This window comes from Sorex araneus, chromosome 3 (assembly GCF_027595985.1).
Source record: "Sorex araneus isolate mSorAra2 chromosome 3, mSorAra2.pri, whole genome shotgun sequence".
NCBI classification, from domain to species: domain Eukaryota; kingdom Metazoa; phylum Chordata; class Mammalia; order Eulipotyphla; family Soricidae; genus Sorex; species Sorex araneus.
In genome coordinates this window covers 237,914,765-237,941,456 of record NC_073304.1, presented here as the reverse complement: position 1 = coordinate 237,941,456, position 26,692 = coordinate 237,914,765, and the positions used below count along the sequence as shown (strand labels likewise).

Here is a 26,692-nt window from a genome sequence, read left to right as displayed (position 1 = left end):
TCGGCGCGGGGCGGGGCCTCGGCGCGCCTGCGCGGCCGGCGGGGGCGGGGCCCGGCGGGCGCGCGCGGGCGCGGGCGCGCGGCGGCGGGCGGGGCGCCCCGCGGGAGCGACGCCGGGGGGCGGGGCGCGGGGCCGGTGGCGGCGAGCGCGGCCGGACGCGGCGGGACGCCGGGGGCCGGGGCCGAGCGTTGGCGCCGGCGCCATGGAGGAGGACGACGGCTACGGTCAGTGCGGCTCGCGCGCCGGGGCTCCCGCGGGCGCCGCCGCTCGGGGGCCGCGTCTTTGTTGGGGCCGCGCGCGGCCTGCGGGGCGGGGGGCGCGGCTTGGGGGCGCGCGGGGCGGACGCGGACCCCGGATCCCGGACCCCGGACCCTGGACCCCGCCGGGGCGGGGGCGGCGCCGCCCGGCAACTTTGCCGGCGGGAAGAGGCGGGGCCGGGCGCGCCGGGCCGCCGCCGGCCGCGGGGAGGGGGCGCGCCGGGCCGGGACCCCCGCTGGGGGCGGGGCGGCGCCGCGCCCGGGCCCCGCCAGCGGCCGGCCCGAGAACCCCCGGGGACGGAGCCCCCGCGCCCCCCGCTCACCTTGCCAGAGCGCGTCGGTTCCGGGTGATGGAGGAGCCCCCCTCTGCTCCCGGACGGACGGACGGACGGACAGACAGACGTGCGCGGCCAGCCCAGAAGACCTCCCCGCCCGCCCCGCGGCGGCCGGTCAGCCTCCCGGTGCCCGCCCGCTGGCCTTGGGGACAGGAAGCTGCCCAGAGCCGCGCGCACAATGGCCGCCTCCCCGGGAGCCTGAACTTGAACTTGGACGGCGGCGGGGGGCCGCCCGCGCGCTTCCCGGCAGGGCCCGTGCGTACCGGGCACGTTCGCTGTGCGCTGGGAGGTGCGGACCCGCCGCTGCTGCGTGACCCGGGGGGTTCCGGGAAAAGCCCCTTCCCGGCCCTTCCAGCTCCTGGACTCAGGCCAGCAAACCCGGTGCCTCCTCCTGCTCCCCAGACTGTGCTTAGGGCCCCCCTGGACAAACTCTGCCCCTGCCCACAGGAGCCAGTGCGTTTATGGGGGGGCGCCAGGACCCCCCCGGCAGGTGAGAAAGAAGCTTGCCCTCGCCGTGCAGGAGGCCCTTTCGGGAGGGACTGACAAGGGGGGTGGCGGGCGATGTCCGCCCGCAGGGCCCCACACTTTGGGCTGGCCGAGAGGTCACTGACCTCTCCTTGGTCTGCAGCAGCCTCACCTGGGCGGGGCAGGCTGGACAGTGCTTCAGAAGGGGCTGTGTGCCAGGACCACCGAGCCGAGCCAGGCGCCCCAGGACCGCCTGCCTCCTGCCTCAGCCCTGAGCACCCCTTGCTTTATTTGGGGGGGCTCGCACCCAGCAGTGCTTAGGGCTGGCTGCTGGTGGGGGCGGGGACAGGGGGTGCTGGGGACCGTGCCTGGGTTGGCCACACGGCTTGCTCTTGACCTGGTTTTTGCGAGGCACGGGGCCGATTTGCATGCCCCAGGTGACGTGGGACCCTCCCCTGTAACACGCTGAGGGGCTTGTGCACTCTCGGAGTCCTTGAGGGGGAGTTTCAGACATGGGCCAGGCTTTTCTTGGTGCTCCTTTATGAGGTGGAGGACCCCAAAACTGCACCAGCCAGGCTGGGAGGGGCTTCCTGCCAAAGACCCTCCCTCCAGCCCGCCCCCAGCGAGGGGAAGGCGGAGGGGGTTTCCAGACGAGAGGGATGTTTTCGGGACATTCTTGCTTGTGGGTGGTTGGTCTTGGCCCCGATTCTCCCACCACACCAGGCCGCGGGGGAGACGGGCCTTCAGGGCCCGCCGGCGGGAGGAGGCACTGCCCCGGGACCCGGCCTTGGCCCTCTGGTGACATGTCTGGGTGTGACCAGACTTTGTCACCCTGCACCTCGGCTGCCGGTGCCCAGCAGAACTGCACGGAGACGTGTTGGTGACCCCCATCCTGGGGGGTCATGGGCTGCTGACCCGGAGACTCCTGGGACGGGCGGGCCGGGCCGCGTTCATCACGGCCTCGACCGAGTCATATGCTCGGGTGTGGCTTCCTGAGCTGGAACCGGGGTGCCACTCCAGCCTGACCTCGGGGCTGCGCCCAGCTGCGCCCCCAGCAGCGTGAAACCCAGTCGGCCTTCCGGCCCGCAGCCGGGCGCCGCGGGGCGGTGAGGGGGTGCGGCGCGGGCAGACCCGCTGTTTCCTCTTTGTGCCTCAGGAACAGGCCTGGGGCCTGCACCCCACGGAAGCCGCTCAGCCGCTGCGGGCGCGACCCGGGGACACGGGGCCGGGCCCGCGGGCTTTGTTCTCCCGGGACACCGGCCCTGGCTCCCGCGGGAAGTCGCAGGCTTGCTGCCTTGCCTTTATTGTAAGGGGCGTAATTGGCTCAGATTTGGGTTTTCTTAGGGAGTCTGGGAGTTGCGGTTTCCATGATCAGGCACTGACTGGAGCCCGGGGCGCTGGCACAGGGAGTTCTGAGCACTCGCAGGATGCCCGGGGCCCCTGGAAGTGCCTTTGTCGGTAGCTTTTGGGTCACACCTGGCCCCGATCGGGGGTTGCCCTTGGGAATCCCTTGTAGCTGTGCTGGGGGCGGGGGTTGAGCCCAGGGGGGCCTGAGCAGTCCAGCCCGGAAGTGGCCTCAGGAACCTGACGGGCGTTTGCTGCTGTGACCCGGATGCTGTGTGGGGTGGGGGGGTAGGGGCTGGGACCCCGTGTCCCCAGAAGGGGGATGCTCCCCCCCCGCAGTCTGCCTGCTGTCTCCGGCCGGCTCTGGCCTCTTCGCCCCCGAGACTGGAGCACTACTTAGGGCTGGGGGTCAGCAAGGATGGCGCCAAGTCGTGGTTCTGGGGGTCTGGAGTTAGGGGGGTGGGCCAAGGGGTCTCAGCATCTTATGGGTCCAGTGTGGAGTCGCAGCACTCACACCGGTGCCCCCTGACCCGTGTCCTCCAGCAGTTCCTGCCCGTGTCTGTGCGTTCCCGTGAGCTGGCCCGGGCAGCTGGGACCGGGCGCGCGCGGCCAGGGCCAGGGGCCGCTCGCGTCTCTCCTGCACGCTGGGCCCCCTGCCCTCGTGATCTGCCTGGTTTCCTGTGCGGCAACCGGGGCGTGAGGAGGTGGGAATTCAGACGGCCGAGAGGCTAATCCCACATCCTACGAAACTGCTGCTCGTGCCGTTGGCTTCTCTGCATCTCACTCGCACACACACAGCCTCTCTGGGCTGCGGAGGGCGCTGCGGGGCGTCTTGGGGATGGCGTGAGCCGGGGCGAGGCAGGCTGGCCCCTCCTCGGGGCGCCCTGTCCAGGCCACGCTGCGTGTTCTTCTCTGGGTCCGTGCTTGATGAGGCGTGAAAACCGCCGTCAGAATCCCGACTTGCCTTAGCAGGCGTTTAGGTTGGAAAATGGGCCCGTCAGGCCACGGAGTGTCCTGGCCCACCCCAGCTGGGCCTCCTGGAACCCGCCCACCCGCCACCCGGAGCGAGGGGGCAGGGTGGTCCCGGCAGCAGGAGCAGGTGCCCCGACGGGGAGGAAGTAGGGTCGGCTGGAGCACCGGGCCGCTGAGTGGGGGTGAGGCGCAGGGGAAGCGGGTGGCGGAAGTGACACTCGCAGGAAGCGCAGCGAGCCAGGAGGGCCCCCCGTGTGGCCCTGGGCACTGCAGGTGGTTCTCTGGAGACGGGGCAGATGGAAGCAGCGGGCCACAGCGGAGAGCGCCCAGCGTGGACGGCAGTGTGGCTGCAACGAAGGGGCCTCCACGGTAGGGCCTGCCGCCGGGCGGGAGAGTGTCGGGGGCCGGCAGGCCGGTCACATTGAGAGGGAGCTGGGGCAGGCGGGGAGGCCGTGCCGGTCCCTGTGGGCGCCCGGCTCGTGGGACGCGGCGTGGGGGGCTCTCTGCTGCCCCGGGCTCTGCCCTGCCTCGGGAGCCCGCAGTGCGCCTTGGCCCTGCCAGAGGCTCCGGTTTCTGCGCCTGCAGGCACTGCCCGCCGCAGTGCCCGCCCCGTGCCCTCCGAGACCCTGAGCCCAGCCCAGAGGCCCCCGGGGGCTCCCGGCACATCCCTGTCCCTTAGGACCGGGTGCATGGGGTGCCACGCTAGCGTTGCCCGGGGCTGTGTGTGCCCCCCACCCCGCTCCCCGCTCTGGGACCTTTGGGCTCTGCGGCCAGCCGGGGACTCCGGGACCCTCGACCAGAGGCTGCGGTTCACTGGGGGCATCTGGGAGAAAGCCTGGGGAGGGGTGGCCACCACTAGGTTGGGGGGCAGTGAGGGCAAGTGTCCACACTCCCCAGTGGCCCCTGGAGGCGGCAGGAGGTCACGCTGCGTGTGGCCTCCCTTGCGTCCGTGCTCCCCCAGGACAGAGCAGGAAGCAGGGCGGGGCCCAGCAGGTGCCCGCCATGCCGCCAGCCCTGTCTCCCCGAAAGGCAGACTCAGTGTCATTCCCCCTGGACGTGGAGGGGCCTGCGGACACCCAGGGAAGGGGCAGCCCGGTCCTGTCGTTCGGGTGCTGCAGTGTCGGCACCCTCTCCTGGTCCTCCCGGCCAGCTGTGCCGCGGCTGTCCGAGTGTGGAGACGCCCCTCTGCCCGCGGGGAGGGCCCCTGGCTGCATGTGCCCGTGTCACCCTGCAGTCCCCTCCCTGCCCTGCCGCAGCTGCCCCGTCCCCACGGGCTCAGCTGTCTGCGGGGATGGATGTCGGCAGGGCAGGGTCAGGCCCTGGTGTCCCCGGGGGGGTCAGACGGGAGGGGTCCCTGATCCTCTGTGCTGGTGGCCTGCTTCCGGGGGGGGAAGGACACCCTCCGGAAGGGCGTCAGTAGCCCAGCGTGGGGGCACCGTGGCGGGGCTGTGCCTCTGCTCCGGGCACTCCTGGGTTCACGGGCTCCTCCGCCGTCCGGGTCACTGTCGTGAGTGACCGCGACTTCCCCGTGAGCTCACACCCTTGCTGGGGCCCTCGTGCCTTGGTCCTGGACACGGCCCCGTAGGTCTCCTTGGCCAACAGTGATGGGTCGAGTCTCCCCCTGGGGTCCCTCCCTCGGTGCCACCCCGTCCGGGAGAGCCTCCCTGGGCAGCTGAGGGGCCCCCTCGCTCCCACGGCCGCCTCTGTCCCTGGCCAGTGTCCCGGGGCTGCGGTTCTGCCGCTCTGTGCCCAGGCCGGGCCTGCCACCCTCCCCCGCCACTGCCACCCCGAGGAGCGTGTCGCCGGGGCTGAGCTGGGCACTGGGACCCGCCCCCGCTTGCACCCTCGCCCCTCGCCGCTTCCTGCGGGACAGTCTTCTGAGGGGCTGCAGGCCCCGCCTTCAGTGACGCGATCACTCGTCTCCTCTGCCCGCCTCAGGGCCCAGGGAGCCGGGCACTCCTCTCTGAGACACAGTGCTCCGGGCACAGCGGGTGAAGAGTTTCTAAAAAGTACGAAGTGGCACCACCTCGGCACAGTGGCCCTAATCCTCAGGGCTGTCGCGGCGCCATCTGGGGCCCTTCCCTGGAGGTCCCTGCGTGTGCCCTGCCACTGGGGGGGGTGGGGGCCGAGCCTCGTGAGGGAGCCCTCAGGCTTCACCACCCCGTTGGCCCGGCCTGCAGGGGCCCTGCTGGGGAGTGAGAGTTCCGTGGCCGGTGTGCCCACCGGGCACGGCCGTGCCGTCCATCCCGAGAGCACTTGCTGCCTCTGTGTGGGTAGGACACGGGTTTATCAGCTCATCACTGTGCAGAAGTAACCCCAGGGCCAAAGGCTGCAGACCACTGGTGCCCTCGGGTGGGAGGAGGCCGGGAAGCTGGACGGTGCCTGGCCACCCCTCATGCTGGCCCGGAGGAGCTGGGCCGGAGCGCTGGGCTGCTGCTGTCCACAGCGTCTGCTGGGGAGTGCGGAGGCCACCGGGGCACAGCAGGGAGGGCACTCGGTGATCCCCAGCATCCAGTGTGGTCCCCTGAGCATCACAGAGAGTGATTCCTGGGTACAGGGCCAGGAGCAACCCCCGAGCATCGCCGGGTGTGGCACCAAGAAAGGGAGAGTGGGAGGGAGGGAAGGAAGGAAGGAAGGAAAGAGAAAGAAGGAAAGAAAGAAAGAAAAGAAAGATGGATGCAGAGGGGAGGCGTCGCCTCGCACTGGGCCGGCCCCACCCCTGCACACGAGTGAGTGGCCCAGCCTCGCCCTGTGAAGAGAGCGTACTTGCTTCAGGAGAACCCCGCCTCACAGGTGCCAGGCCAGGGGTTTGGTTCGGAAGCCGCGGAGGGCCAGTGCTGTGGCCCCTGGTGCCCAGCGCCCGCCGCAGGGCTGTCCCAGCCCCTTCGGCCAGGCTGGAGGCCCTGCCAGCTGCTCTGGAGAGGCCGCGAGGGGTCTGTCCGCCTCTCCGGGCCCTTCCTGGGCCTGTCTGGATCTGCTCTAGAACGTCTTTCGGTCCTTTTCCCTTCTCGCTCAGAGTCCCGTCTGCTCCGCTTCCTGCGGGCTCAGGGCGGGCACAGCCCTGCCCGGCCTCGTACCCGCCCTGCCCGCTGCGTGGCCCCCGGCTCTGCCAGGCTCTGTCCCACCCCCCCCGCCCTGGCTCTGTCCCCCCCGCCCTGTCGGGCTCTGTCCCACCCTGCCCTGTCGGGCTCTGTCCCCCCCGCCCTGTCGGGCTCTGTCCCCCCCGCCCTGTCGGGCTCTGTCCCCCCCTGCTCTGTCGGGCTCTGTCCCCCCCGTCCTGTCGGGCTCTGTCCCCCCCTGCCCTGTCGGGCTCTGTCCCCCCCTGCCCTGTCGGGCTCTGTCCCCCCTGCCCCGTGCTCCGAGTCAGCCCTGGGCCGGGGCTGCAGCAGGCGCGGGGCGCGGCTGGGTGCGCTGCTCGCTCCCCTCGGTCAGAGCTTTGGGCCGTTGCGTTTGGGGGCGCCACGCCATGGGCAGTGCAGGGCCGGGCAGCCGAGTGGGGCTGCCCAGCTCAGGCCTGAGCCAAGGCCCTGCGCTTCACCCTGACGTCACTTCCAAGCTGCCGACGTGCTGCGCGTTGCCGCCTCCCGCGGGCCGCCCTGCCCGTCCGGGTTCCCTCGTCACCGCGGGCACCGCGGCCTCTGCCCGGCCTCCTGCGGCTTCTGCCTTTTCTGTTCCCTCTGGCCTTTGGGTCGCTCGGGCGGCGCTCGGGGCCGACTCCTGGCGCTGCGGGTGGGCCCGGGGGTGCCGGGATCGAGCCGCTGTGCTGCCTCCGGCCCTGCGTCTGCCTTTCCACGGGGCAGGTGTCCTGGCGTCCCTCACTCCCCGTCCTCTGCTGAGTCTGCTGGCACAGGTCGCCCTGTGAGGAGCCGGGGCGGGCCGGGCCTCGTGTGAGCCTGGGCGCCCGGAGAGCTGCCCCCGAGACCCCTCCGAGACCCCTCCGAGACCCCCTCCGAGACCCCCTATGAGACCCCCTCCGAGACCCCCTCCGAGACCCCCTCTGAGACACTCCCGAGGGAGCAGCGCCCTGAGCACCTTGGGGTTTGGGGGCCACCTCTGGCGGGCTCTGACGCCGGCCCCCTCGGACGGAGCCTCGCACAGTCCCTCACGGCCAGCAGGGCACAGGGCCCGGCCGCTCGGCCCCCTTCCGTCTTCGCTGGTAGTTCTGGTCAGCAGCCACTCGGGCCAGGGTTCCCGGGGGTGTGTCTACACTTTCAGCTTCAGTGGTCACACCTGTTCTATAGTTGTGCTTAGGGGGCTGCCGTGGTTCTTCTGGGGTGCTCCTGCTGCAGTGCTCCCAGTGTTTTTGGGTGCTCCCACTGCAGTACTCAGTGCTCATTGGCACACCCGCAGTGGTGCTTTGTGCCATTGGGTGCTCCCGCTGTGGTCCTTAGTGCCATTGGGGTGCTCCCGCTGGGGTGCTTAGTGCCACTGGAATGCTCACGCTGGGGTGCTTAGTGCAATTCGGTGCTCCCAGTGGGGTGCTTATTAGTACCATTGGGTGCTCCCGCTGTGGCATTTAGTGCTCGTGGAATGCTCCCACTGTGGTGCTCAGCATTTGTGGGATGCTTCCTCTGTGGGACTCTGCACTCTATGTGACTGGGTCTGGGGCCTCGGGGGCTGCCCGTACCTCTTCCCCCTGCACATTCACATGCCCCCTGTGTGCACACAGGCCCGCATACATGTCTCCCCCGCACACGTACATGCCTGTTTACATCGTCACACACAGTCACACACGTACCCCCTCACTGCACAGGCCGGCGTCCAGCCCAGTCCGTGTCCCCGGCAGCCCCCGGCGCATGTGCACCGGCCAGCACCTGCCAGGAGGCGGTTGGCCCGGAGCTGGGCGCGGCGGAGCCGTGGGCGGCCCGTGGGCGGTGTTGGCCGGGCGCAGGGCCAGGAGGTTCCCGTGGCCCAGGAAGCCGCTGAGCTGTCCGGTGACTCCCGGCCCGGCATCCCCGCCCCACCCAGGCAGCCGCGCGGCCTCGGAGAGCAGGCGGCAGAGTGCCTGCCTGGGCCGCGGGCGGCACGATGGGCCTCCCTGGGCACCACCGGGAGGCTGCGGGTGAGTGGGGCGTCTCCCCGGGCACTGCTGCCCGGGACGAGCAGGCCAGTGGGGCGTGTGCGCGCGTCTCCGTACATCTGTGGTGTGTGTACCTGAGTACTTTGTGTGTTTGTGTCTGTGTGTGCTGGGTGTTTTTCCGTGTGTCATCTGAATGCAGTATGTGAGTGTGTATCTCTGTTTCTGCGTATCTCTGTACTGTGTGTGTGTGTCTATCTGTGTGTGTGTGTGTGTATCTCACCTGCTGAGTACCTGTGTATGCTGTGACTGTATCTGTATCTCTGTATTTGTGTATCTGTCTCTGCTTGTGTATCAGCCTCTCTGTGTGTTTGTATCTGTGTATCCCTGTCAGTGAATCTGGCATTGCTGTATCTGTGTATCTGTGTGCGCATCTGTTTGTGTCTCTGCATCTGTGTATCTCTGTGTCTGTGTCTCTGTATCAGTGTCTTTGTATCTGTGTATCTGTGTGTGTATCTGCTTGTGTCTCTGCATCTGTGTATCTCTGTGTCTGTGTCTCTGTATCAGTGTCTTTGTATCTGTGTATCTGTGTGTGTATCTGCTTGTGTCTCTGCATCTGTGTATCTCTGTGTCTGTGTCTCTGTATCAGTGTCTTTGTATCTGTATCTGTGTGTGTATCTGTGTCTCTGCATCTGTGTGTCTCTGTGTGTCTCTGTATCAGTGTCTTTGTATCTGTGTATCTGTGTGTGTATCTGTGTCTCTGCATCTGTGTGTCTCTGTGTGTCTCTGTATCAGTGTCTCTTTGTATCTGTGTATCTGTGTGTGTATCTGCTTGTGTCTCCTTATCTGTGTACCTGTGTGCGTCTGCTTGTCTCTGTATTTGTCTGTGTGTCTGTGTGTGTGTATCGGTGTATCTGTGTCTCTGTCTCTGTGCCTGTGTGTGTACCCGTGTGTGGTGTATCTATGCATCTGTGTGTCGCTGTGTCTGTATGCGTGTGTGTGCCTGCGTGTGTGCCTGTGGTGCCCCCACTGCGCACCCCTGCACGGGCCCTGGGGGCGTGGGGGGGCGTGGGCTGGCGCAGCCGAGTCCTTGGGGGCTTCCCGCTGAGGGGGCTGGGCGGGGCGCAGGGCGGAGGTTCGGGGGGGCTCTCACGGCCCCTTGCCCTGGGGTCAGCCTTCAGGGCCCCCGTGTGCCGCCGTCCCGCCAGGGCCACGGTGGGTGACGTGCTGTGGTTGTGGCCACTGGGCAGGGGGCTCTCCCCGGCGCGACGCCCCTCAGCCGCCTCAGCCCGGCAGACTGGTCAGGCTGCGGTTCGACCGTCTACTCTGCTCCCAGGAGGCAGCCCCCCGCCCCCGAGTCTGGACTCCCCAGCAGTGCTCAGGCCCCTGCCCGCCGCCGAGCGCCTCCCGGCCTGACCCGGCCCCACGGGGCAGCACCAGGGCTGGGCCTGACAGCGCGTCCTCCGCAGGGCCAGTGGGGTGCAGTGGGAGCAGGAGAGCCCAGGCTCGGGAAGGTTCTGGAAGAAAGCGTGTGTGGGGTGGGCAGAGCCGCGGGCGTGTGGCCGCCTCAGGAGCTGGGGCCGGCAGCGTCCTGCTGGCCTTGCCGCGCGTCCACCACCTCGGCCTGCTGACCGCCCAGGGCTTGGCTTCCTCCGCCCCACTCCCGGGCATGGACGCGGGCTCCCGGCCAGAGGCGCCTCCTGACCTGCGCCCAGACGCCCTGAGCCCTGATCCAGGGCTTCCGGTGACTCAGCTGCCGGCCGCCTCCCCGCCCGCCACTCCACGGGCCCTGGCGGGAGGTGCTGCCCCCCGCAGGCCGCCGCCACCTGCTCCCCAAGTCCCACCCCTCACCCCTGCACCCCTCTCTCTCTGTGTTGACTCTGACCCCTCACCCCCGCACCCCACTCCCTCTGTGTACTGACTGACCCCTCACCCCTGCACCCCACTCCCTCTGTGCACTGACCCAGACCCCTCTCCTCTGCACCCCACTCCCACTGTGTTGACTCTGACCCCTCACCCCTGCACTCCACTCCCTCTGTGTACTGACTGACCCCTCACCCCTGTACCCCACTCCCTCTGTGCGCTGACCCTGACCCTTCATCTCTGCACCCCATTCCCTCTGTGCTGACCCTGACCCCTCACCCCTGCACCCCACTTCCTGTTTTTGTTTTTTTTTAATTTTTGGGTCACACTCGGCGATGCTCAGGGGTTACTCCTGGCTCTGCACTCAGCAATTACCCCTGGCGATTCTGGGGGACCATATGGGATGCTAGGAATCGAACCCGGGTTGGCCGTGTGCAAGGCAAATGCCCTACCCGCTGTGCTATCAGCCCAGCCCCCTGCATCCCATTCCCTTACCCCTGTATCCCACTCTGTGTGCTGACCCTGATCCCTCACCCCTGCACCCCACTCCCTGCTGTTGCTGACCCTGACCCCTCACCCTTGCACCCCATTCCGTGTGCTGACTGACCCCTCACCCCTGCACCTCACTCTCTCTGTGTGCTTACCCTGACCCCTCACCCCTGCACCCCACTCCCTGCTGTGTGCTGACCCTGACCCCTCACCCCACTCCCTGCTGTGCGCTGACCCTGACCCCTCACCCCTGCGCCCCCTCTCCGAGCCCTGGCCTGGGATGGGTCAGCAGCCCTGTCCTTTGCCCTCCCCTTCCGTGGCCACTTCCCCAACACCTCAGTGCTCTTGCATCTGTCCCGTGGGCCCCTTGGCTTCTGGCCCCGGAAGCCTTTCTGGGGGTCTCCCAGCCTCTCCCACTGCCGGACTCTGCTGTGTCACCGAGCAGGGGCGCTGTGTGGACAGCCCCCGCCGCCCCATCTCCGTCTCCACCAGTCCCGCCCCAGGGGGCCTTTGTGGTCGCCCCTTCTCCCCAGCTGGTCTCCCGAGGTCACCAGCCTGGGAATGCAGCTCCGTCTTCTCCCCCAGGAGGGCCACACGCGCCGGCCACCTCCCACCTAACCCTTGACGCGGCCCAGAGGCCTCCGGGCGCTGCAGCGGGGCCTGGACTTGGGGGGGACGGGGCGCCCTGCAGGCCCCCACACAAGTGCAGACACGTGGGGGGCGGGGCTGGCAGTGCAGGGCGGAGGGAGGGAGAGGCGGGCTGTGCCTACCCGAAGGGTCTCCAGGGTGGGCCCCTTCCGGGGTCGGGTCGGTCAGTGCAGGCCCAGCCGCGGGCGTGCGCGCGCGTGTGCGCGAGTGCGCGTGTGCTCCCGGCCCCGCCCCTCGCCGCGCGCAGCCCCGCCCCCAGGCCCGGATTGGCTCGCCCGGGGATGTGCGGCCGCGCGGCTGCGGGCAGGGGTGCCCCGGGAAGGGCTGAGTCCTCGGCGCGGGCGGGCGTGTCCATGGGCCCGCGGGCCGCGCCTGCCCTGCCCGCCGGGGCCGGCCTGTGTCCGGCGCGGCCGCGGGGCGCGGGCCCGGCCAGCATGGCCTCGGGGGCCCGGCTCTGAGCTGGCCGCCAGGACGCCGGAGGGACTCGCCGGGTAAGAGCAGGGCGGGCGGGCGGGAGCGTCCCGGACCCGGGCGCAGCAGGCGGCCTGGCTCCTGCCTGCCCTTCCCCGGGGTCTGCCTCCCGCCCCCGCGCCCCCGACCCCCGGGGCTGCCCGGCTCCTGCCCCCCCCCCAAGGTCCGGTTCCCGCTGCGGGCGGCCGCCCTGGCCTCCCCCGTCCGAGGGGGCTGGTTTGTCCTTGTCCGCCCCCGGCCCCCTCAGCCCCCGGGAGCTGCTGGGCCTGGTCGCGGGCGAGCGGGCGAGGGGTCAGTGGCGGGTCGGTCGGTGGGGTCCGCGGAGATGCGGAATGTGGGTCGGGAGAGCACAGGCCCCCGGCCCTGGCCGAGCGTCTGAGTGGGCGCCCCTGTGGGTACCGGGTCCGGCGGGCCCAGAGCGCAGCGCGGTGGGACTCTTACTTTGCATGCAGCCGGCCCGCTGGGAGTGGCCCCGAGCCTGAGCAGGGCCTGGGTGCCGTCCTGGGCACCTCTCGGGGGTCGACCCCCCTCCAGGTCAGCCCTTGGGGAGGGGACGCAGGTTGTGGTGTGTCCAGATCAAGAGTTTCATTTCTTGTTAAACTCGGGAAATCCTGTCGCCTAGGCCGGTCAGTGATGTGGCCCGTGTTCGCATTGCCATGGCAACCTCCAGAACTTTCCATCAGCAGGAGCCCCTCCCCCTCGGCTCCTGCACCCCTTCCCCTGCCGGCGTCTGAGCCGACAGGCCTGGGCACCTCCGCGGCCTGCTGGAGCCTGTCCACGCCTCTCGTGTCCTTCCCAGGGTGCCGGTCTGGCCCGGGCCGGGTCACCTTCCCGGCTCCCGCTGCTGCCCCCGCGCCCCAGGGCCCGGCGCCCCCGCGCCCACCCGCCACCCGGCCTTTGTGCGGCGGGAGGGGCACCGCCCGCGCAGCCCCAGCGAGCAGCCGGGTTGGCACTGGGGAGCCGGAGCCGAGTCTCCCAGCCAGCCCCCGCGGTGGGGCGGGCTCGGGTTGTGAGGGGCCACCAGGTGAGGAAGCCCCCGGCCCCTGACCTGCCCTGGACCTTGCCGGGTCCGGGGACCCCTCTGGCACAGCCACTTCGGGGGTCCGTGGTGCGTGGGGGGCTCACGGCCGCGGTGCCGGGCAGGGGACCGGCCCTGCTGTCTGAGCGCAGCCCCCTGCCCCCCGCGGACAGGCAGCCTGGCACCGCTGGGCACGGACTGCCGCCAGCCTGGCCGTTTCGGGCGCCGCGCCGGGCGCTGTCCCTTTAAGACAGTGCTCCTTTGTGATGCGAGCTGAGGACTGGCCGCTGCCCCTCTGCGGGGAGGGCGCCTGCCCTGCACAATGGGCCTCTGAGGCCCCCTGGAAGGTGAGGGGCCGGGAGGGGCTGCTGCTCCCTGGCGGAGGCGTCTTTCCTGGGGGCGGCCGCCCTCCCGGCGCAGATGCGCGTGGCTGCGGCACGTGGCGGGCGGGGGCGGGGGCGGGAGGAGTTGTTTGTTGCTCTGCCATCTGGCCCGCCCGCCGCCCCCAGCCCTGCCCGCGCTGGCCCCAGGGCCCTGCCGGGCGCCGAGGCTTGACCCTCCGCGTACCCTCCGCGCCCCCTCCCCGTTCAGTCTGGGGCTGTCTGCGGCACGGCGCGGGGCGCGGGCAGGGCTGAGGGGCCGGGCAGGGCAGGGATGGCAGGGGTCCTGTGATGACAGGGGCTGTGGGGCGGTGTCGCCCCCACCCCGGAACACTGACGGCCACGGCCATGCTTCAGAAGAAAGTCGCCCCGAGCTCCCACACAGTTCCAGGGCGGGGGGGGGGGGGGGGGGGGGGGCGGGGAGCTTTAGGGTCTGCCCGCTCCTGCCCCTCCCGCCCCTCCCTGCGTCCGCCGTGCCCTTTCACGTCGCCTCGGGGCGGCCGTGCCCTTTCACATCGCCTGGGGCGGCCGCTCGGCACCAAACAAGCGGTTCTGAATGGCCCCTTTGCCCTTTTCTCTCGGTGTCCCGGCCACACCCAGCGGTCACTCCTGGCGGGGCTCGGGCCATACGAGGGCCAGGGGCAAGGCAGCACCCTCCCCACTGTGCTCGCGCTGGCCGGAGCGTCCCCTCTTCAGTGCCCTTTCCTGGCCTCTGCCCGCCCTCTGGGCTTGACGGCCCAGCGGCTCGCGTTAGGGGACAGTCTTGCCAGCGCCCTGGGTGGAAGGACACGGCAGCGGGCCCGGCAGATGGCGTGTACGGCAGAGCACATGACTGGCAGCACGAGGCCCTGAGTTCGACCCCCGAGCACTGCTGGGTACAGGCAGGTGGCCCCGAGCAGCCCTGGTCCTCGGCCCGAGCACTGCGTCGCTCCCCGGGGTTCTGGACTCGCGTCCCCAGGTGTTGCCGGGTGATTGGTCTTGGGGACCAGAGCCCTCGCCCGCCGTCCCCCCCGCAGCACGTGGGGCGTAACTGGGCTGTCCGAGGAAGGGAGGGCGGGCAGGCGTGGGGGGGACCCAGCGACCACACACCCACAGTTCTGGCTGGGAATGAATGCACGTCTCCGGGGAGGGGTGAGGCCACGAGGGGCCAGTCCCTGCTTGGAAGGCCTCGTTCCCCTCCCTGCTGCTGGGGCAGAGGCTCCCGGCTGACCTCGGGGCTGGAGCCCGCCCGGCCTCCCCAGAGGCTGTGGAGGACGCGCCCGGCCGGCAGCTGCCCTGGCCCGGGGTGGGTCCTGAGCTGTCTCCCCTGGGGGTGCGGGTGTGGGAGGAGCCTCCCCTGCCTGGGCAGGGCTGGGGTAGCTGCATGCCCGGCCCCGGCACCCACGGGGTCTTCCCTAAAGACCACCCAGGAGAGGGGGGCGCTGGCCCCCAGGGCATCCAAGCCCTCCCCGTGGGTCTGGGGGCCGCGGCGAGGAGGAGTACCTGCCCTGTGTCCGCTTCCATGCAAGCCTGCGTGGGGCACCGGCGCCTGCCCCTCGCAGCCCTCTCCCAAAGTGGCCCCGCTTCACTGGTGCTCGGTGGGGGGCCTGCTTGCGGAGGGTGAGGCTGAGGCCTTAGAGGAGGGCGGGGGTTGGGGTGAGGAGGGGTCCCCGACTCTGGACATGTGAGGGAGCGGGCAGGAGAGGAGGGGACTCACCCGGCGGGGGGAAGCTTTGCAAACTCGCCCAGAGCCCCTGCAGCCCCAGATGTGGGCCCCGGCCGCCGTCCCTCGAGGGTGCTGGACGGGCCCCACGGCCGTCCCAAGGGCCAGCAGGGGCCACACTGTGCCTGCTCCTCGCTGGGCCTTGTAGCTGGGGGCACTTCAGGGACCTTTCTCCATCAGGGGCACCCCCGGTGGTCCCGGCCCCCCGCCCGCGTGACTCCAGCCTCTCCCTGGGGCCAGTGTCCTCAAACGGTCCTTCCCTGCGCAGTGCCCAGTGACCTGACCCCGGAGGAGCGGCAGGAGCTGGACAACATCCGGCGGCGGAAGCAGGAGCTGCTTGCCGACATCCAGGTGGGGGCGGCGGCCTTGCGGGCGGGGGCTGGGAACCAGCTGAGTCTGCTCCAGACTCGCCCCTGGGCCGTCCCGTGGCAGGGGTGACGCCCTTGCTGTCCCCTGTCCCTTGCAGAGGCTGAAGGATGAGATTGCAGAAGTAGCCCATGAAATCGAGAGCTTGGGGTCCACGGAAGAGAGGTGGGTGTCTGCGCGTCTGCACCTGCCCGCGCTGCCGTGCCCAGACCCTCCGAGTGGCCCCGTGGGGGTCAGCGGGGGGTGCGGCCCTCAGGTGCATCTCGGCCTCCCCCCGAGGGCCCTGTGGACCCTGCACGCGTGTGTCCCCGCTGCACCCCTGCTGTCCCTGGGGTCCTCCCACCCTCCCTTCAGAGGAGAGTCCGGGGGTCATCAGGAGGCAGGTAGGGACCAGACGTAGTGCAGAAGGCGCTTGCCTTGCACGCAGCCCCCCGGGGGGTTCCCCGCGTCCCTCCAGGAGTGACCCCTGAGCGCAGAGCAGGCATAAGCCCTGAGACCCCCCGGGCGTGGCCCAGGGACAGAGCAGAGCACAAGGCCAGGCAGGTCAGGACCAGGGGGAGCATCTGCCGCTCTGCCCAGGAGACGGGGCGTCCCCAGCGGGGGCTCCGCCACGTGGGGGGCGCCAGGCCCCGGCTCCATCCCGAGCCCCCACAAAGGGAAGAAACGGACCCAACGCTGGCGCGGCCTCCGGAGCAGCACTGAGAGCTGAGTCCGGCTCGTCAGGGAGGCCCTCGAGCCCCGCCCGTTCCCGGGTCTGCGGGCAGCAGCTCCCTCTCTGGCTCCGGCCTCGGGAGCCATGTGGGACAGGCCGGGCCAGCACGGGGCCCAGGGGCCGCCCGGGGACACCCCGCCAGGAGCTCACGGCTGTGGCTTCACAGGAAAAACATGCAGAGGAACAAGCAGGTTGCCATGGGCAGGAAGAAGTTCAACATGGACCCGAAGAAGGTAAGGGCCGGCGGCCGCGCTGCCCCCTGCTCTCCTGCCCCCGCCCCAGGCAGACACCCCTGACACCCCCCCCCCCGGGTGCTTGTGGCCGAGCGTCGACTCCCGTCCTGTCTGCAGGGGATCCAGTTCCTGATCGAGAACGACCTGCTGAAGAGCACGTGTGAGGACATCGCCCAGTTCCTCTACAAGGGCGAGGGGCTCAACAAGACGGCCATCGGGGACTACCTGGGGGAGCGGTGAGGGGCCAGCGGGGCAGGGTGGCGGGGGGAGCGAGCTGGCTCCAGGGTCCCCGGCTTCCCGGGTGGGAGAGCCTTTCAGCGCCCAGCCCTGCCAGGGGGGCCCCAGGTGCAAGGGAAGGCGTCCAGTCGGGAGTCCCTGGGGGCCCCTGGGGCGCAGTGAGGGGAGGGACCCTGCCTGCTCCTGACCCCGCCCCCGCCCCCGCCCCGCCCCCCAGAGACGCCTTCAACATCCAGGTGCTCCACGCCTTCGTGGAGCTGCACGAGTTCACGGACCTGAACCTCGTCCAGGCGCTGCGGTGAGTGAGGCCGAGTCTGGCCCGGCCACCCGAGGGGGACGCCCCCGGGACGCCCCCGTCCCCCTGACCCCGTCCCCTCCCACTGTCCCCGCTCAGGCAGTTCCTGTGGAGCTTCCGGCTGCCGGGGGAGGCCCAGAAGATCGACCGCATGATGGAGGCCTTCGCCCAGCGCTACTGCCTGTGCAACCCCGGGGTCTTCCAGTCCACAGGTGAGGCCCGCCCGGGCGCCGGCTCCCCCCGCCTGTGCTGGGTTTTCTTGTTTGACGTCGGGACCACGCCCAGCAGTGCTCAGGCTTCCCCCTGCCAGTGCTCGGGGACCTATGGGGTGCCAGGGTCGAACCCGGGGTGGCCACGTGCCAAGCCAGCACCCTTGGACGCGCCCTGTGGCCTCCCCGGGGTCGTGCGCCCCCTCACGGCCCCCCACCCCGCAGACACCTGCTACGTGCTCTCCTTCGCCATCATCATGCTCAACACAAGTCTGCACAACCCCAACGTCAAGGACAAGCCCACGGCGGAGAGGTTCATCGCCATGAACCGCGGCATCAACGATGGCGGCGACCTGCCCGAGGAGCTGCTCCGGGTGGGTGGGCGGCGGCATCGGCCGTGTGCGGGTCCCGTGTGTGTGCGTGTATGCGTGTGTGTGTGTGTGAGGTCACTGTGCCGGTCCCTGTGTGTGTGTTTGTGAGGTCATTGCACTAGTCCCCGCGCGCGCGCCTGTGTATGTGTGTGAGGTCACTGCACTAGGCCCCGTGTGTGTGTGGTCACTGCACCAGTCCCTCTGTGTGTGTGTGTGAGGTCACTGTGCCGGTCCCCGTGTGTGTGTGTGTGTGTGTGTGTGAGGTCACTGTGCCGGTCCCCGTGTGTGTGTGTGTGTGTGTGTGTGTGTGAGGTCACTGCACTGGTCCCCCTATGTGTGTGTGTGTGTGAGGTCACTGCACCAGTCCCCGTGTGTGTGTATGTAGTCACTGCGCCGGTCCCTAGGTGTGTGTGTGCATGCGCGCGTGTGTGCATGGTCACCACCAGTTTCCATACATGTGTGTGCATGCGTGTGTGAGGTCACTGCACCAGTCCCCATGTGCATGATTGCGCACGTGTGTGTGTGGTCACTGTGCCAGTCCCCGTGTGTGTGTGTGTGTGTGTGTGTGGTCTGTGCTGGGTCCCCATGTGTGTGCCTGCGCAAGTCCCTGGGTGTGTGTGTGGTCTCTGCGCTGGGTCCCCATGTATGTGCCTGCGCAAGTCCCCGGGTGTGTGTGTGTGTATGTGTGTGTGTGGTCTCTGCGCTGGGTCCCCAGGTGTGTGTCTGCGCCAGTGCCCGTGTGCGTTGAGCTGGAGCCCTGCAGCCGAGTTGCTGCCCAGCTGCTCTGGTGTGCCCGGCGTGGAGGGTGGCCCCCGGCTCAGGCCCGCCCCGTCCCCGTCCAGAACCTGTACGAGAGCATTCGAAACGAGCCCTTCAAGATCCCCGAGGACGACGGCAATGACCTGACGCACACCTTCTTCAACCCCGACCGCGAGGGCTGGCTGCTGAAGCTGGGTGAGTGCCCGCTGCCCGCCCCCCGCTCTCTCCCCCCGGGGCGGGGCACCCCCACCCGCACCCGCATCATCACGTCCTTCCGCCTCGGGCTCCCACTGGCGCGTGCATGGCCCGGCCTGGCTGCAGCTCCCACCACAGACGCTGCCCTGCCGGCACCAGCGCGGCCCCCGCCCGCTCACCCCTGGCCGGTGCGGCGAGCCCCTCCTTGCTGGCCTCCGCCTCCCTCAGTGCTCACCACTCCCTGCTCGGAGCCCAGGGCTCTGACGGCTGCAGGGCCCACCCCACCCGCCGCCCTGCCTGGTCCCCTGGACACGGGCCCCCGTGCACGTGAGCAGACGTGGACAGTGCGGCCTGGACGCTGCTCTGGGGGAGCACTTCCCCGAGGGCACCACCTGCTGCAGTAGAGACCGGGGTGCTCCTGGCACATCACGTGCGTGACAGTGCCCAAGGAATTGGTGTCGGTGACGCTCACTGCACAACTCCGGCCCCCCAGGAGCTCCTGTGTGCGTGTCTGCCGTGTCGTGCAGCAGCCCGCACGGGCGCCACGGAGCCCAGCACTGTGAGACCTGAGCCCCCGGCCGCGGTGTCGAGCCCCCCTCCCGATGGGGTCGGAGCCCCCCCTTCCATGGTGTTGGAGGTCCCCTTTGATGGTGTTGGAGCCCCCTGTCTGATGGTGTCGGAGCCCCCTGTCTGATGGTGTCGGAGCCCCCCTTCCGATGGTGTTGGAGCCCCCTGTCTGATGGTGTCGGAGCCCCCCTTCCGATGGTGTTGGAGCCCCCCGTCCTGATGGTGTCGGAGCCCCTTTCCATGGTGTCGGAGCCCCCCTTCCGATGGTGTTGGAGCCCCCCGTCCTGATGGTGTCGGAGCCCCCTTTCCATGGTGTCGGAGCCCCCTGTCTGATGGTGTCGGAACCCCCCTTCCATGGTGTTGGAGCCCCCCTCTAATGGTATTGAGGCCCCCCTCCCGACGGTGTCGAGCCCCCTGTACTGGCCTGGAGCCCCCAGCAGGGCCATCTGTAGGAGCGGGTCCCCCCCCCCCCGTGCTTAGTGTCCACCCCCGTGTGCATTTCCTCGGGTCTGCCCGTCACACGCCCGGAAGCCCCAGGCCCAGAGAAGGTCGCTTCCTCCCTTTGCTGCCTCTGAGGTCTCTGGGGAAGTCCTGCCCCCTGGGGCCGGGTGTCGGGGGTGCCTCAGACCTCGCCTCAGCGGGGTGGGACATGGCCAGGGCCAGTCCCACCGACCTCGAGTGCCTGCCCCTGAGAGCTCTCCCTCAGTGCCTGTTTCTGAGTGCTCCCCGTGATGCCTCCCGTGGTGCTCCCCCTTGGTGCCTGTCCCTTGGTGCCTCCCCTTGGTGCCTGGCCCTGGTGCTCCCCCTTGGTGCTCTCCGTTGGTGGACCCCCACCCTCAGTTGGAAATGTCGAATGCACGTGCAGATAACGGAGGCAGGTTTGATTTCTTTGTTTTAATTTTCTTTTTTCCCTCATTTGTATGTTCCCATGATTTTGGCTCTCCTTTTCCTTGCCCCCAACTCCAGGAGGTATGTAACCGCCGCCCGCTCGCTCGCCGCCCCCGCCCGCCCCCGTCATCGCCGCCACAGCTTCCTGTCTCGTCCCTTTGCCTCTTCTGCTTTTAGCCGCTACCGCTGGTGTTCTTGCTGCTTCCGGCGCGCTCACAGTCCCTGGGGAACCGGCCAGGCCAGGGGTCTCCTGCAGGGACGGGAGCCGCCCACTGGGCAGCCGGGCCCAGAGGTGGCGTGTGGGCTCAGGAGGGCTGGCAGGGCCCCCGACTTCTCTCCGACGTCAGCCTGGCGTAAAGGCATTTCCGGAGAGCAGGGGTGAGCTCCACGGGCCCCGGAGCCGCCCTGCAGGGGGCCGCTGCCCCCCTGCGAGTAGGCTGCCGCCGCGGCCCGGCCCAGGGCTGGCGCAGACACTCGGTGCCTGTTGCTCTGTTCCGCAGGGACTGTCCTGGCTTGCTTTGGCTTCCTGTCGCGTCTGCCTCCTCGCCCGCACTCTCGGCCGGCGAGGAGGGTCAGCCTGGCTTCCTCCATCTCCCTCCATCTCCTCCTCCTGCCATCCTGTTCCATGACCTCCCGACCCCCAGTGCCGCCCAGTGTCGTGGGAGGGGCGCACGGGCCGCCTAAGGCCACGAGGCGTGGGGCTCCCGGGGGTGGGCCGGCCCCAGCCACCTGCACTCGGTGTCTCCCTCTGCACCGCCATGTGGACAGGTGCCGCGTGGGGCCCGGCGGGGACAGTCGTCTCGGGCCTGTGTCCCTGCCCCCGCCCTCTGAGCCCACTCTGTGACTGACCAGTCACAGGATTTCCCCCGGGCGGGGCCGCCCCCAGAGGCCTAGGCACCCCGACCTCCCTTCCTCGAGCTGCCCCACGGCCCCGCTCTGCCTCGGGGCCACACTGTGTCCTCCCCATGGACTCAAGACCGGGGGTCTCCGTGGCCGGGGCACCGAGCAGTGCTCCCAGCAGGCCTCGTGGCCTTTGCCTGGCATCTTTGGGTGGGAGACTCTCGGGGGTGCCCTGCCTCGCTCCCCCCGTAGGGCGAGGCCGCTGGTCGGCACGGAAACGCTTCCCTTGCCCAGGGCCAGGCAGGAGGTGGGTGCCACACCCTGCCGGGGCGGAGCGCTCAGGGGCCCAGGGGCTTTCTCAGAGGGGCACTGCCAGCTGCCAGGAAGCGGGTCCCAGGGAGGGCGACTGAGATCTGACCTACTCCCCACTGCCAGGGTGCGGGGCTGGGCCCCTGCCGGCCGCTCTGCTTGCACCCTGCACCCCCTGCCGTGCTTCCGGGGGCGCCGTCTCTGCTGGGGGTCTGCCCGGTCCAAGGCGGTGACCTTTCTCTGCAGGCGGCCGGGTGAAGACGTGGAGGCGGCGCTGGTTCATCCTCACGGACAGCTGCCTCTACTACTTCGAGTACACCACTGTGAGCAGGGGGTAGGGGCGGGGCCAGCTGACCCTCGCGGGGGCGGGCCTGGAGGGCGGGGGCGGGCCCAGCTGACCCTCGCGGGGGCGGGCCTGGAGGGCGGGGCGGGGGCGGGGCCAGCTGACCCTCGCGGGGGCGGGCCTGGAGGGCGGGGCCCAGCAGTGCCGTGATCCCCGCAGGACAAGGAGCCGCGCGGGATCATCCCCCTAGAGAACCTGAGCATCCGCGAGGTGGACGACTCCAAGAAGCCGGTGAGGGGGGCGCGGGGGGACACGCGGGGCTGGAGGCCACGGCCCGACTCCCCACTTCCTTCCGGCCCCCGCCCAGCGTTGGCGGAGCACGGGCGTGTCTGGGGGTCCCGCCTCCGCCCCGTGCCCCCTCCGCGGGCGTCTCTCACCGGCCCCTCTCGCCCGCCCCCAGAACTGCTTCGAGCTGTACATCCCCGACAGCAAAGACCAGGTCATCAAGGCCTGCAAGACGGAGGCGGACGGGCGGGTGGTGGAGGGGAACCACACGGTCTACCGCATCTCGGCCCCGACGCCCGAGGAGAAGGACGAGTGGATGAAGTGCGTCAAGTAGGTGCCGCGGCCAGCTGCTGCCCTGCAGAGGGCGGGGGGGGGCGGGCACGGGGGGGGCGGGCACGGGGGGGACGGGCGCGGGGGGGGGCAGAGAACACGCCCGAGGCGGGGCCAGGGAGCTGGTCACTGCGGGAGCCTTGCCGGGGCCCCGGGGGAGGGGGGGGGGGGGAGCCGGGTCCTGAGGCCGCCGAGCGGCCGGGGGCGACGTGGCCCCTAGACTGCGGCATCACAGCTGGGAAGCTGGAGGGCCACGGGCCACTGGCACGGGCGGCTGTGGGGTCCGTGCCCCGGGGGGAGTGGGTGTCCGTGGGGCTGTCCCGTGGCCACCGCCTGGCCTTGCCCGCGCGGCCGCACTCAGCCTGTCCGTCCGCAGGGCCGCCATCAGCCGCGACCCCTTCTACGAGATGCTGGCGGCGCGGAAGAAGAAGGTCTCGTCCACCAAGAGGCACTGAGCGGCCGCCCCGCCCGGCCCCTGGACGGCGCCTCCCCGGGCTGGCGAGCAGCCCCGCCCGCGGCCAGTGCGGCAGGCCCGGGTCCCTAGGGCAGCCGGGACAGACGGCCGGCGGGGCCCCCGCAGCGAGGACTCGGCGCTGACGGGTCTGCCAGGGCTCTGGGCCGCGGGGCAGCGGCCAGCACAGCACGCTAGGAGCTGCTTCGCCATCCAAGTGCCTGGAGAGCACTGTGGGGAGGCTCAGGAGCACTGTGGGGAGGTTCGCGGCCAAGCCCCCCGACTCAGCTAACCAAAGCCGTGCGCTGCCCGTGGCCCCCGCTCGGCTCCCCGCCTCCCCGGCTCCAGCCTCGTTTTAGAGGACAAGCAGGCCTGGCCCCACCTCCCGCCTGGCCCCACGTGGGGGGCGGCCGAGGGGTGCGCCCCCCCTCCCCGCTGCACCCGGCTCTGGGGGGCTCGAAGCACGGGTTCTCCTGCCTTCTCTCAGGGACTCTGGGCAGCCCGGGCCAGCTACCCCCCACCTGCAGGGGGCGCTCATCTCTGGAAATCGCTTTCGTAGAGCAGCCCGCGGGGCGCAGGGGGTCCCCCGTCATGCAAGCCCCCCTGGGGTGCCCGGGTGGGTCTGCCGGCCCCTGGGCACCCCCCGGGGTGTCCCGAGGGCACTGGGCCAGTGTTCCCTATTTATCAGAGGTGTAAATAATCCATGTATAGTTTTCTCTTTTAGATTATTTTGTATTTGTTTAAAAAATGTTTTGTCGAAATATAAACTATAAAGAGATGATTGAAAGTTGTTGACAGGGTTTTTAAAAAACTAACTCTCCGGACTGTTTGGGGTTTGGGTTTTTTGTTGTTACTTTGGTTTTGATTTTTGCATTGTAACCTAATGCCACGGAGCTGCAGCAAATAAACTCAGACCTGCCCCAGCCAGCCGGCTCCTGCCGTGTCCTCCATCTCCCGCCCGGCCCGAGCCTGCTGGGGTGCGGGGAGAAGGGCCCGGGACAGGCCCACAGCCTTGGCCTGCCGGGTGAAGGGGGGCTGCGCCCCTGGGTGCTCTCAGCGGTACTGTCCGGCCGGCCACCACAGGCCCCAGAGGAGGCCACGCCGGAGGTGGGGAGACCCCCCCCCATGTTTGGCAGGTAGCCCGAGACGGCCACGGAGATGGCCCACAATACCTGCTTGCAAAACAGTTGGATCTTTAGGAGTCATTTCTCTCAGTAGTGCTCCCTCGCTCATTCATCTCGTGTGTGCGTGTGTGCTAAGAGGCAATTCGCTATCAAGAAAAGGGAGATGGGGCCGAGCACTGTGCCGCAGGGAAGAGTCTTGCCTTGCAAACAGCTCGTCTCCGAGCACCGGCAGGAGTACTCCCTGAGCACACGGCCAGGAGTAACCCTCAGTACTGCCAGGTGTGGCTTTTCAACAAAAGGCAAAATGTTGGGATTCAAGGGGCTGGAGCGATAGCACAGTGGGGAGGGCGTTTGCCTTGCACGCGGTCGACCCGGGTTCGAATCCCAGCATCCCATATGGTCCCCTGAGCACCGCCAGGGGAGATTCCTGAGTGCAGAGCCAGGAGTGACCCCTGTGCATCGCCGGGTATGACCCAAAAAGAAAAAAAATGTTGGGATTCAAGAAATGAGGGGGTTGGGCACTTGCTCGTCGCCCTGGCCGTGTCCACGCTCCGAGTCCCGAGTCCCACCCGGAGTGCCCAGCACCGCCACTGGCAGGAACGCCGAGGAAAGTCTATGGCGTTTCCGCGGGCTGGTCGGCGAGGACCCCCAGCCTTACTTAAACAGGGGCTCCCTGGGGCACGAGGGGGGCTTCCAGGGTATGTGAGGCAGGCTGGGGGCTCCCTGGGGGTCCTGGGGGTCCCTCCACAGTGGCCCGGACACCTGAGGGGCCAGCTGGCCGGCGTGAGGTGGAGCGTTTGCGGGGAGGACATGCGTCCCCAGGGGCTTTGGCTGGTTCTTGCAACTCCGGGGCCAGAGGAGGTGCGGGGGTGGGGGGGGTGAAGCCCCCGTGTTCTGGCCCGGGAGCTGACGGACCCCATTGCTGCCCCGCACGCCGGGGTTCCGGGAGCGCGGCGTTTCCTACGAGCAGGTGCAGCGGGAGGGCAGCCAGGGCACTGAGCCGGGGGAGGAATGCGCCGGGACCCCGGAAGGGCCAGGCTCGCTGTGTTGCTGGCTCAGGCAGGGCGCCCCCCCTCACTTCCCACTCGGTGTCTGTAGGACAGTCCCCCTTGCTGGGGACTGTCCCCTCCTGTTCCCGCGCCATTGGAGGCCTAACTCCTGTCCGGGCTGGGACACGCGCTGGGACACGGGCATCCGCCGCAAAGGGGAAGTGTGGGGTTTCCTGCCCCATGGCTCCCACAGCCCCAGGCAGTTACTCTCAGCTGGCACGGGGAGAGGGGCCCCAGCCCGGGGACCGGGAGCCTGAAGGGCCCTTGGGGGGCGTTAGAGACCCAGGAAACACCCTGCACAGGCCGTGTCCCTGGAGAGCCCAGTGGCGGCCAGCTCTGTCCCCAGAGGATGCTCCTCAGGCTACCTCAGAGCTGAGGCTGCAGGTGAGGCTGAGGGCGGGGACACAGCACGGGGCGGGGGGGGGGGGGGGGCGGGGCGCAGGGGCCCGGCGTCTGCCTGGTGCCTCCAGATGGCAAGAGGCCAGGAACGGGCCAGTGCCGGGCTCCCAGTCGAAACCTGAGGCTGGTCGAAGCTGCGTGTTTGGAGTGCGCACGCTCCCCTCACCCCACTGCCCCCTCATCAAATCTGATTTGTTCTTCCAGATTTATCCAAAGCGGCAACTAACTGCCCTTCACAAAGCAAAGCTCTGCTTGGAGCCGCTTCTATTCTGGGACCCTGGGCAGCTGCTCCAACAGGAACGTTTCTCGGCAGCTTCAAATATCAGCGATGGCTTCAGTGGGCACCGTGCATACACACACACGCTCTCACATGTATGCTACACATGCACATGTACACTAACACGCACATGTTCATGCATGTACACTAATGCACATGCTCATATGCACACGTACTAACAGTCACATGTATGCTAACACATGCACATGTCTCAGATGTATGCTAGCACATGCACACATGTACTAACAGTAACACATGTACACTAATGCACATGCTCATATGCACACATGTACTAACAGTTACATGTATGCTAACACATGCACATATCTCACATGTATGGTGACATGCACATGGTTTCACACGTACACTGACGTGTGCACACAGTCACATAATAACACAATCACACTAACACATGCACAGACTTTCACACTAACATGCACACACTATGCTAATATACACGTGCAAATGCATTGCTCTCACACTAACACATGCTCACACATGTCAACACATACACATGCTCTTACTCTATATGTTAACACACATTTTCACTTAGATATGCTAACAACACATGCTAACGTGCATACACAAACATGCCAACATATGCAATATTCTCATGCTAACACGTGCTAGCACTCATGTACATACACGTGATAGCTGCACGCACTCGCTCACACTCCCGTGCGTGTGCTTCCCTCCTCTCCCTCCTCTCCTGGCCGTCGGAGCAGGGTGGACGGAGGCCTCCAGCTGCCCAGCGCCCAGCTCGGCCACTCGCCCGCCCCGGCCAGACGCTCAAGGCTTCTGCTTGATGCGCGAGGAGGAGTGTCGGCCAGCAGCCTGCCACGGTGGGGGCTCGGGCCCCCTAGAATCCACCCCTGCCCGCTGGGGCGGCTGATGGGGCCGGGAGAGCCCCTGCTGCGGGTGGGTGGCCGGAAGCTCCGTGTCGCTGCTCGCGGCCACAGGTGCCGTCTGGGCAGGCCGTGAGGGCGGAGGGTCGTGCGGCCTCCGAAGGGCCGGGGTCAGAGGTGAGCCGGGCTGCCCGCTGGACCTGGTTCCGCAGCACGCGCAGAAGCCCCCGAGCCCCTCCGGCCCCTCCGCACAGGCACGAACAGCGTCGCCCTTGACTGGTCCTCGGGCCGCGGGTGCCCCACCCTGCCGGGCTCCCCGGTGAGCTTGTTCCTTGCGCAGGACTCCGGGCTCTGCAGCCCGTCTGAAGCAGCCACTGGCAGAGCAGAGGGGCTCAGGGAAGGAGACCCCCAAGCCCACGCGGACGGGGTGGTACCGGCCTGCTCCTGCTCCCCTCGGTCCGTGGGGGCGGGGCCCAGACTGCCCGCTGCTCTCTGCTCCCGGGGCCGGCCCATCCCTGCCCTCGCCCTGGGGCTTCCCGGAGCCCCCCGGGGGCCTTCTGCAGCTGTGGGAGAGACTATTCCAGAACACCACGGGGCCTGGGGATGGTCCCCAAGTGAAAGAGCCTTTGTCTCGAGGCGCCGTCGGGCAGGGCAGGCGCGCAAGGCCCTCCAGCCCCCCCTTCTCCTGTTTCCTCTCGGGTTCAGTG

General features: G+C 68.9%; 1 protein-coding gene across 4 annotated transcripts; it reads left to right on the top strand.

Annotated features, from left to right (window-relative positions):
• Positions 1-105: 105 nt before the first annotated feature.
• CYTH1 (cytohesin 1) lies at positions 106-23,216 on the top strand. 4 transcript variants are annotated; one of them, XM_055132469.1, is made up of 13 exons: positions 106-224; positions 15,230-15,312; positions 15,428-15,492; positions 16,206-16,272; positions 16,390-16,508; positions 16,727-16,807; positions 16,904-17,016; positions 17,239-17,387; positions 18,227-18,339; positions 21,187-21,265; positions 21,445-21,516; positions 21,686-21,840; positions 22,217-23,216. In XM_055132469.1, the coding sequence occupies exons 1-13, from the start codon at positions 203-205 to the stop codon at positions 22,293-22,295; spliced, it is 1,197 nt and encodes a 398-aa protein (XP_054988444.1). In that variant the 5' UTR covers positions 106-202; the 3' UTR covers positions 22,296-23,216. The 4 variants fall into 4 exon arrangements, with proteins under 4 accessions (XP_054988444.1, XP_054988445.1, XP_054988443.1 ...); XM_055132470.1 differs by lacking the exon at positions 106-224 and adding an exon at positions 11,731-11,881; XM_055132468.1 differs by lacking the exon at positions 106-224 and having other exon boundaries at positions 18,227-18,338; positions 21,189-21,265.
• The last annotated feature ends 3,476 nt before the right edge of the window (positions 23,217-26,692 follow it).

Coding starts and splice junctions, on each gene's coding strand:
- CYTH1 (XM_055132469.1), top strand. CDS start 203: ATGGAGGAGGACGACGGCTACG. Junction 15,493..16,205: donor TTGGGGTCCACGGAAGAGAG/GTGGGTGTCTGC, acceptor GTGGCTTCACAG/GAAAAACATGCAGAGGAACA. Junction 21,266..21,444: donor ACTACTTCGAGTACACCACT/GTGAGCAGGGGG, acceptor TGATCCCCGCAG/GACAAGGAGCCGCGCGGGAT.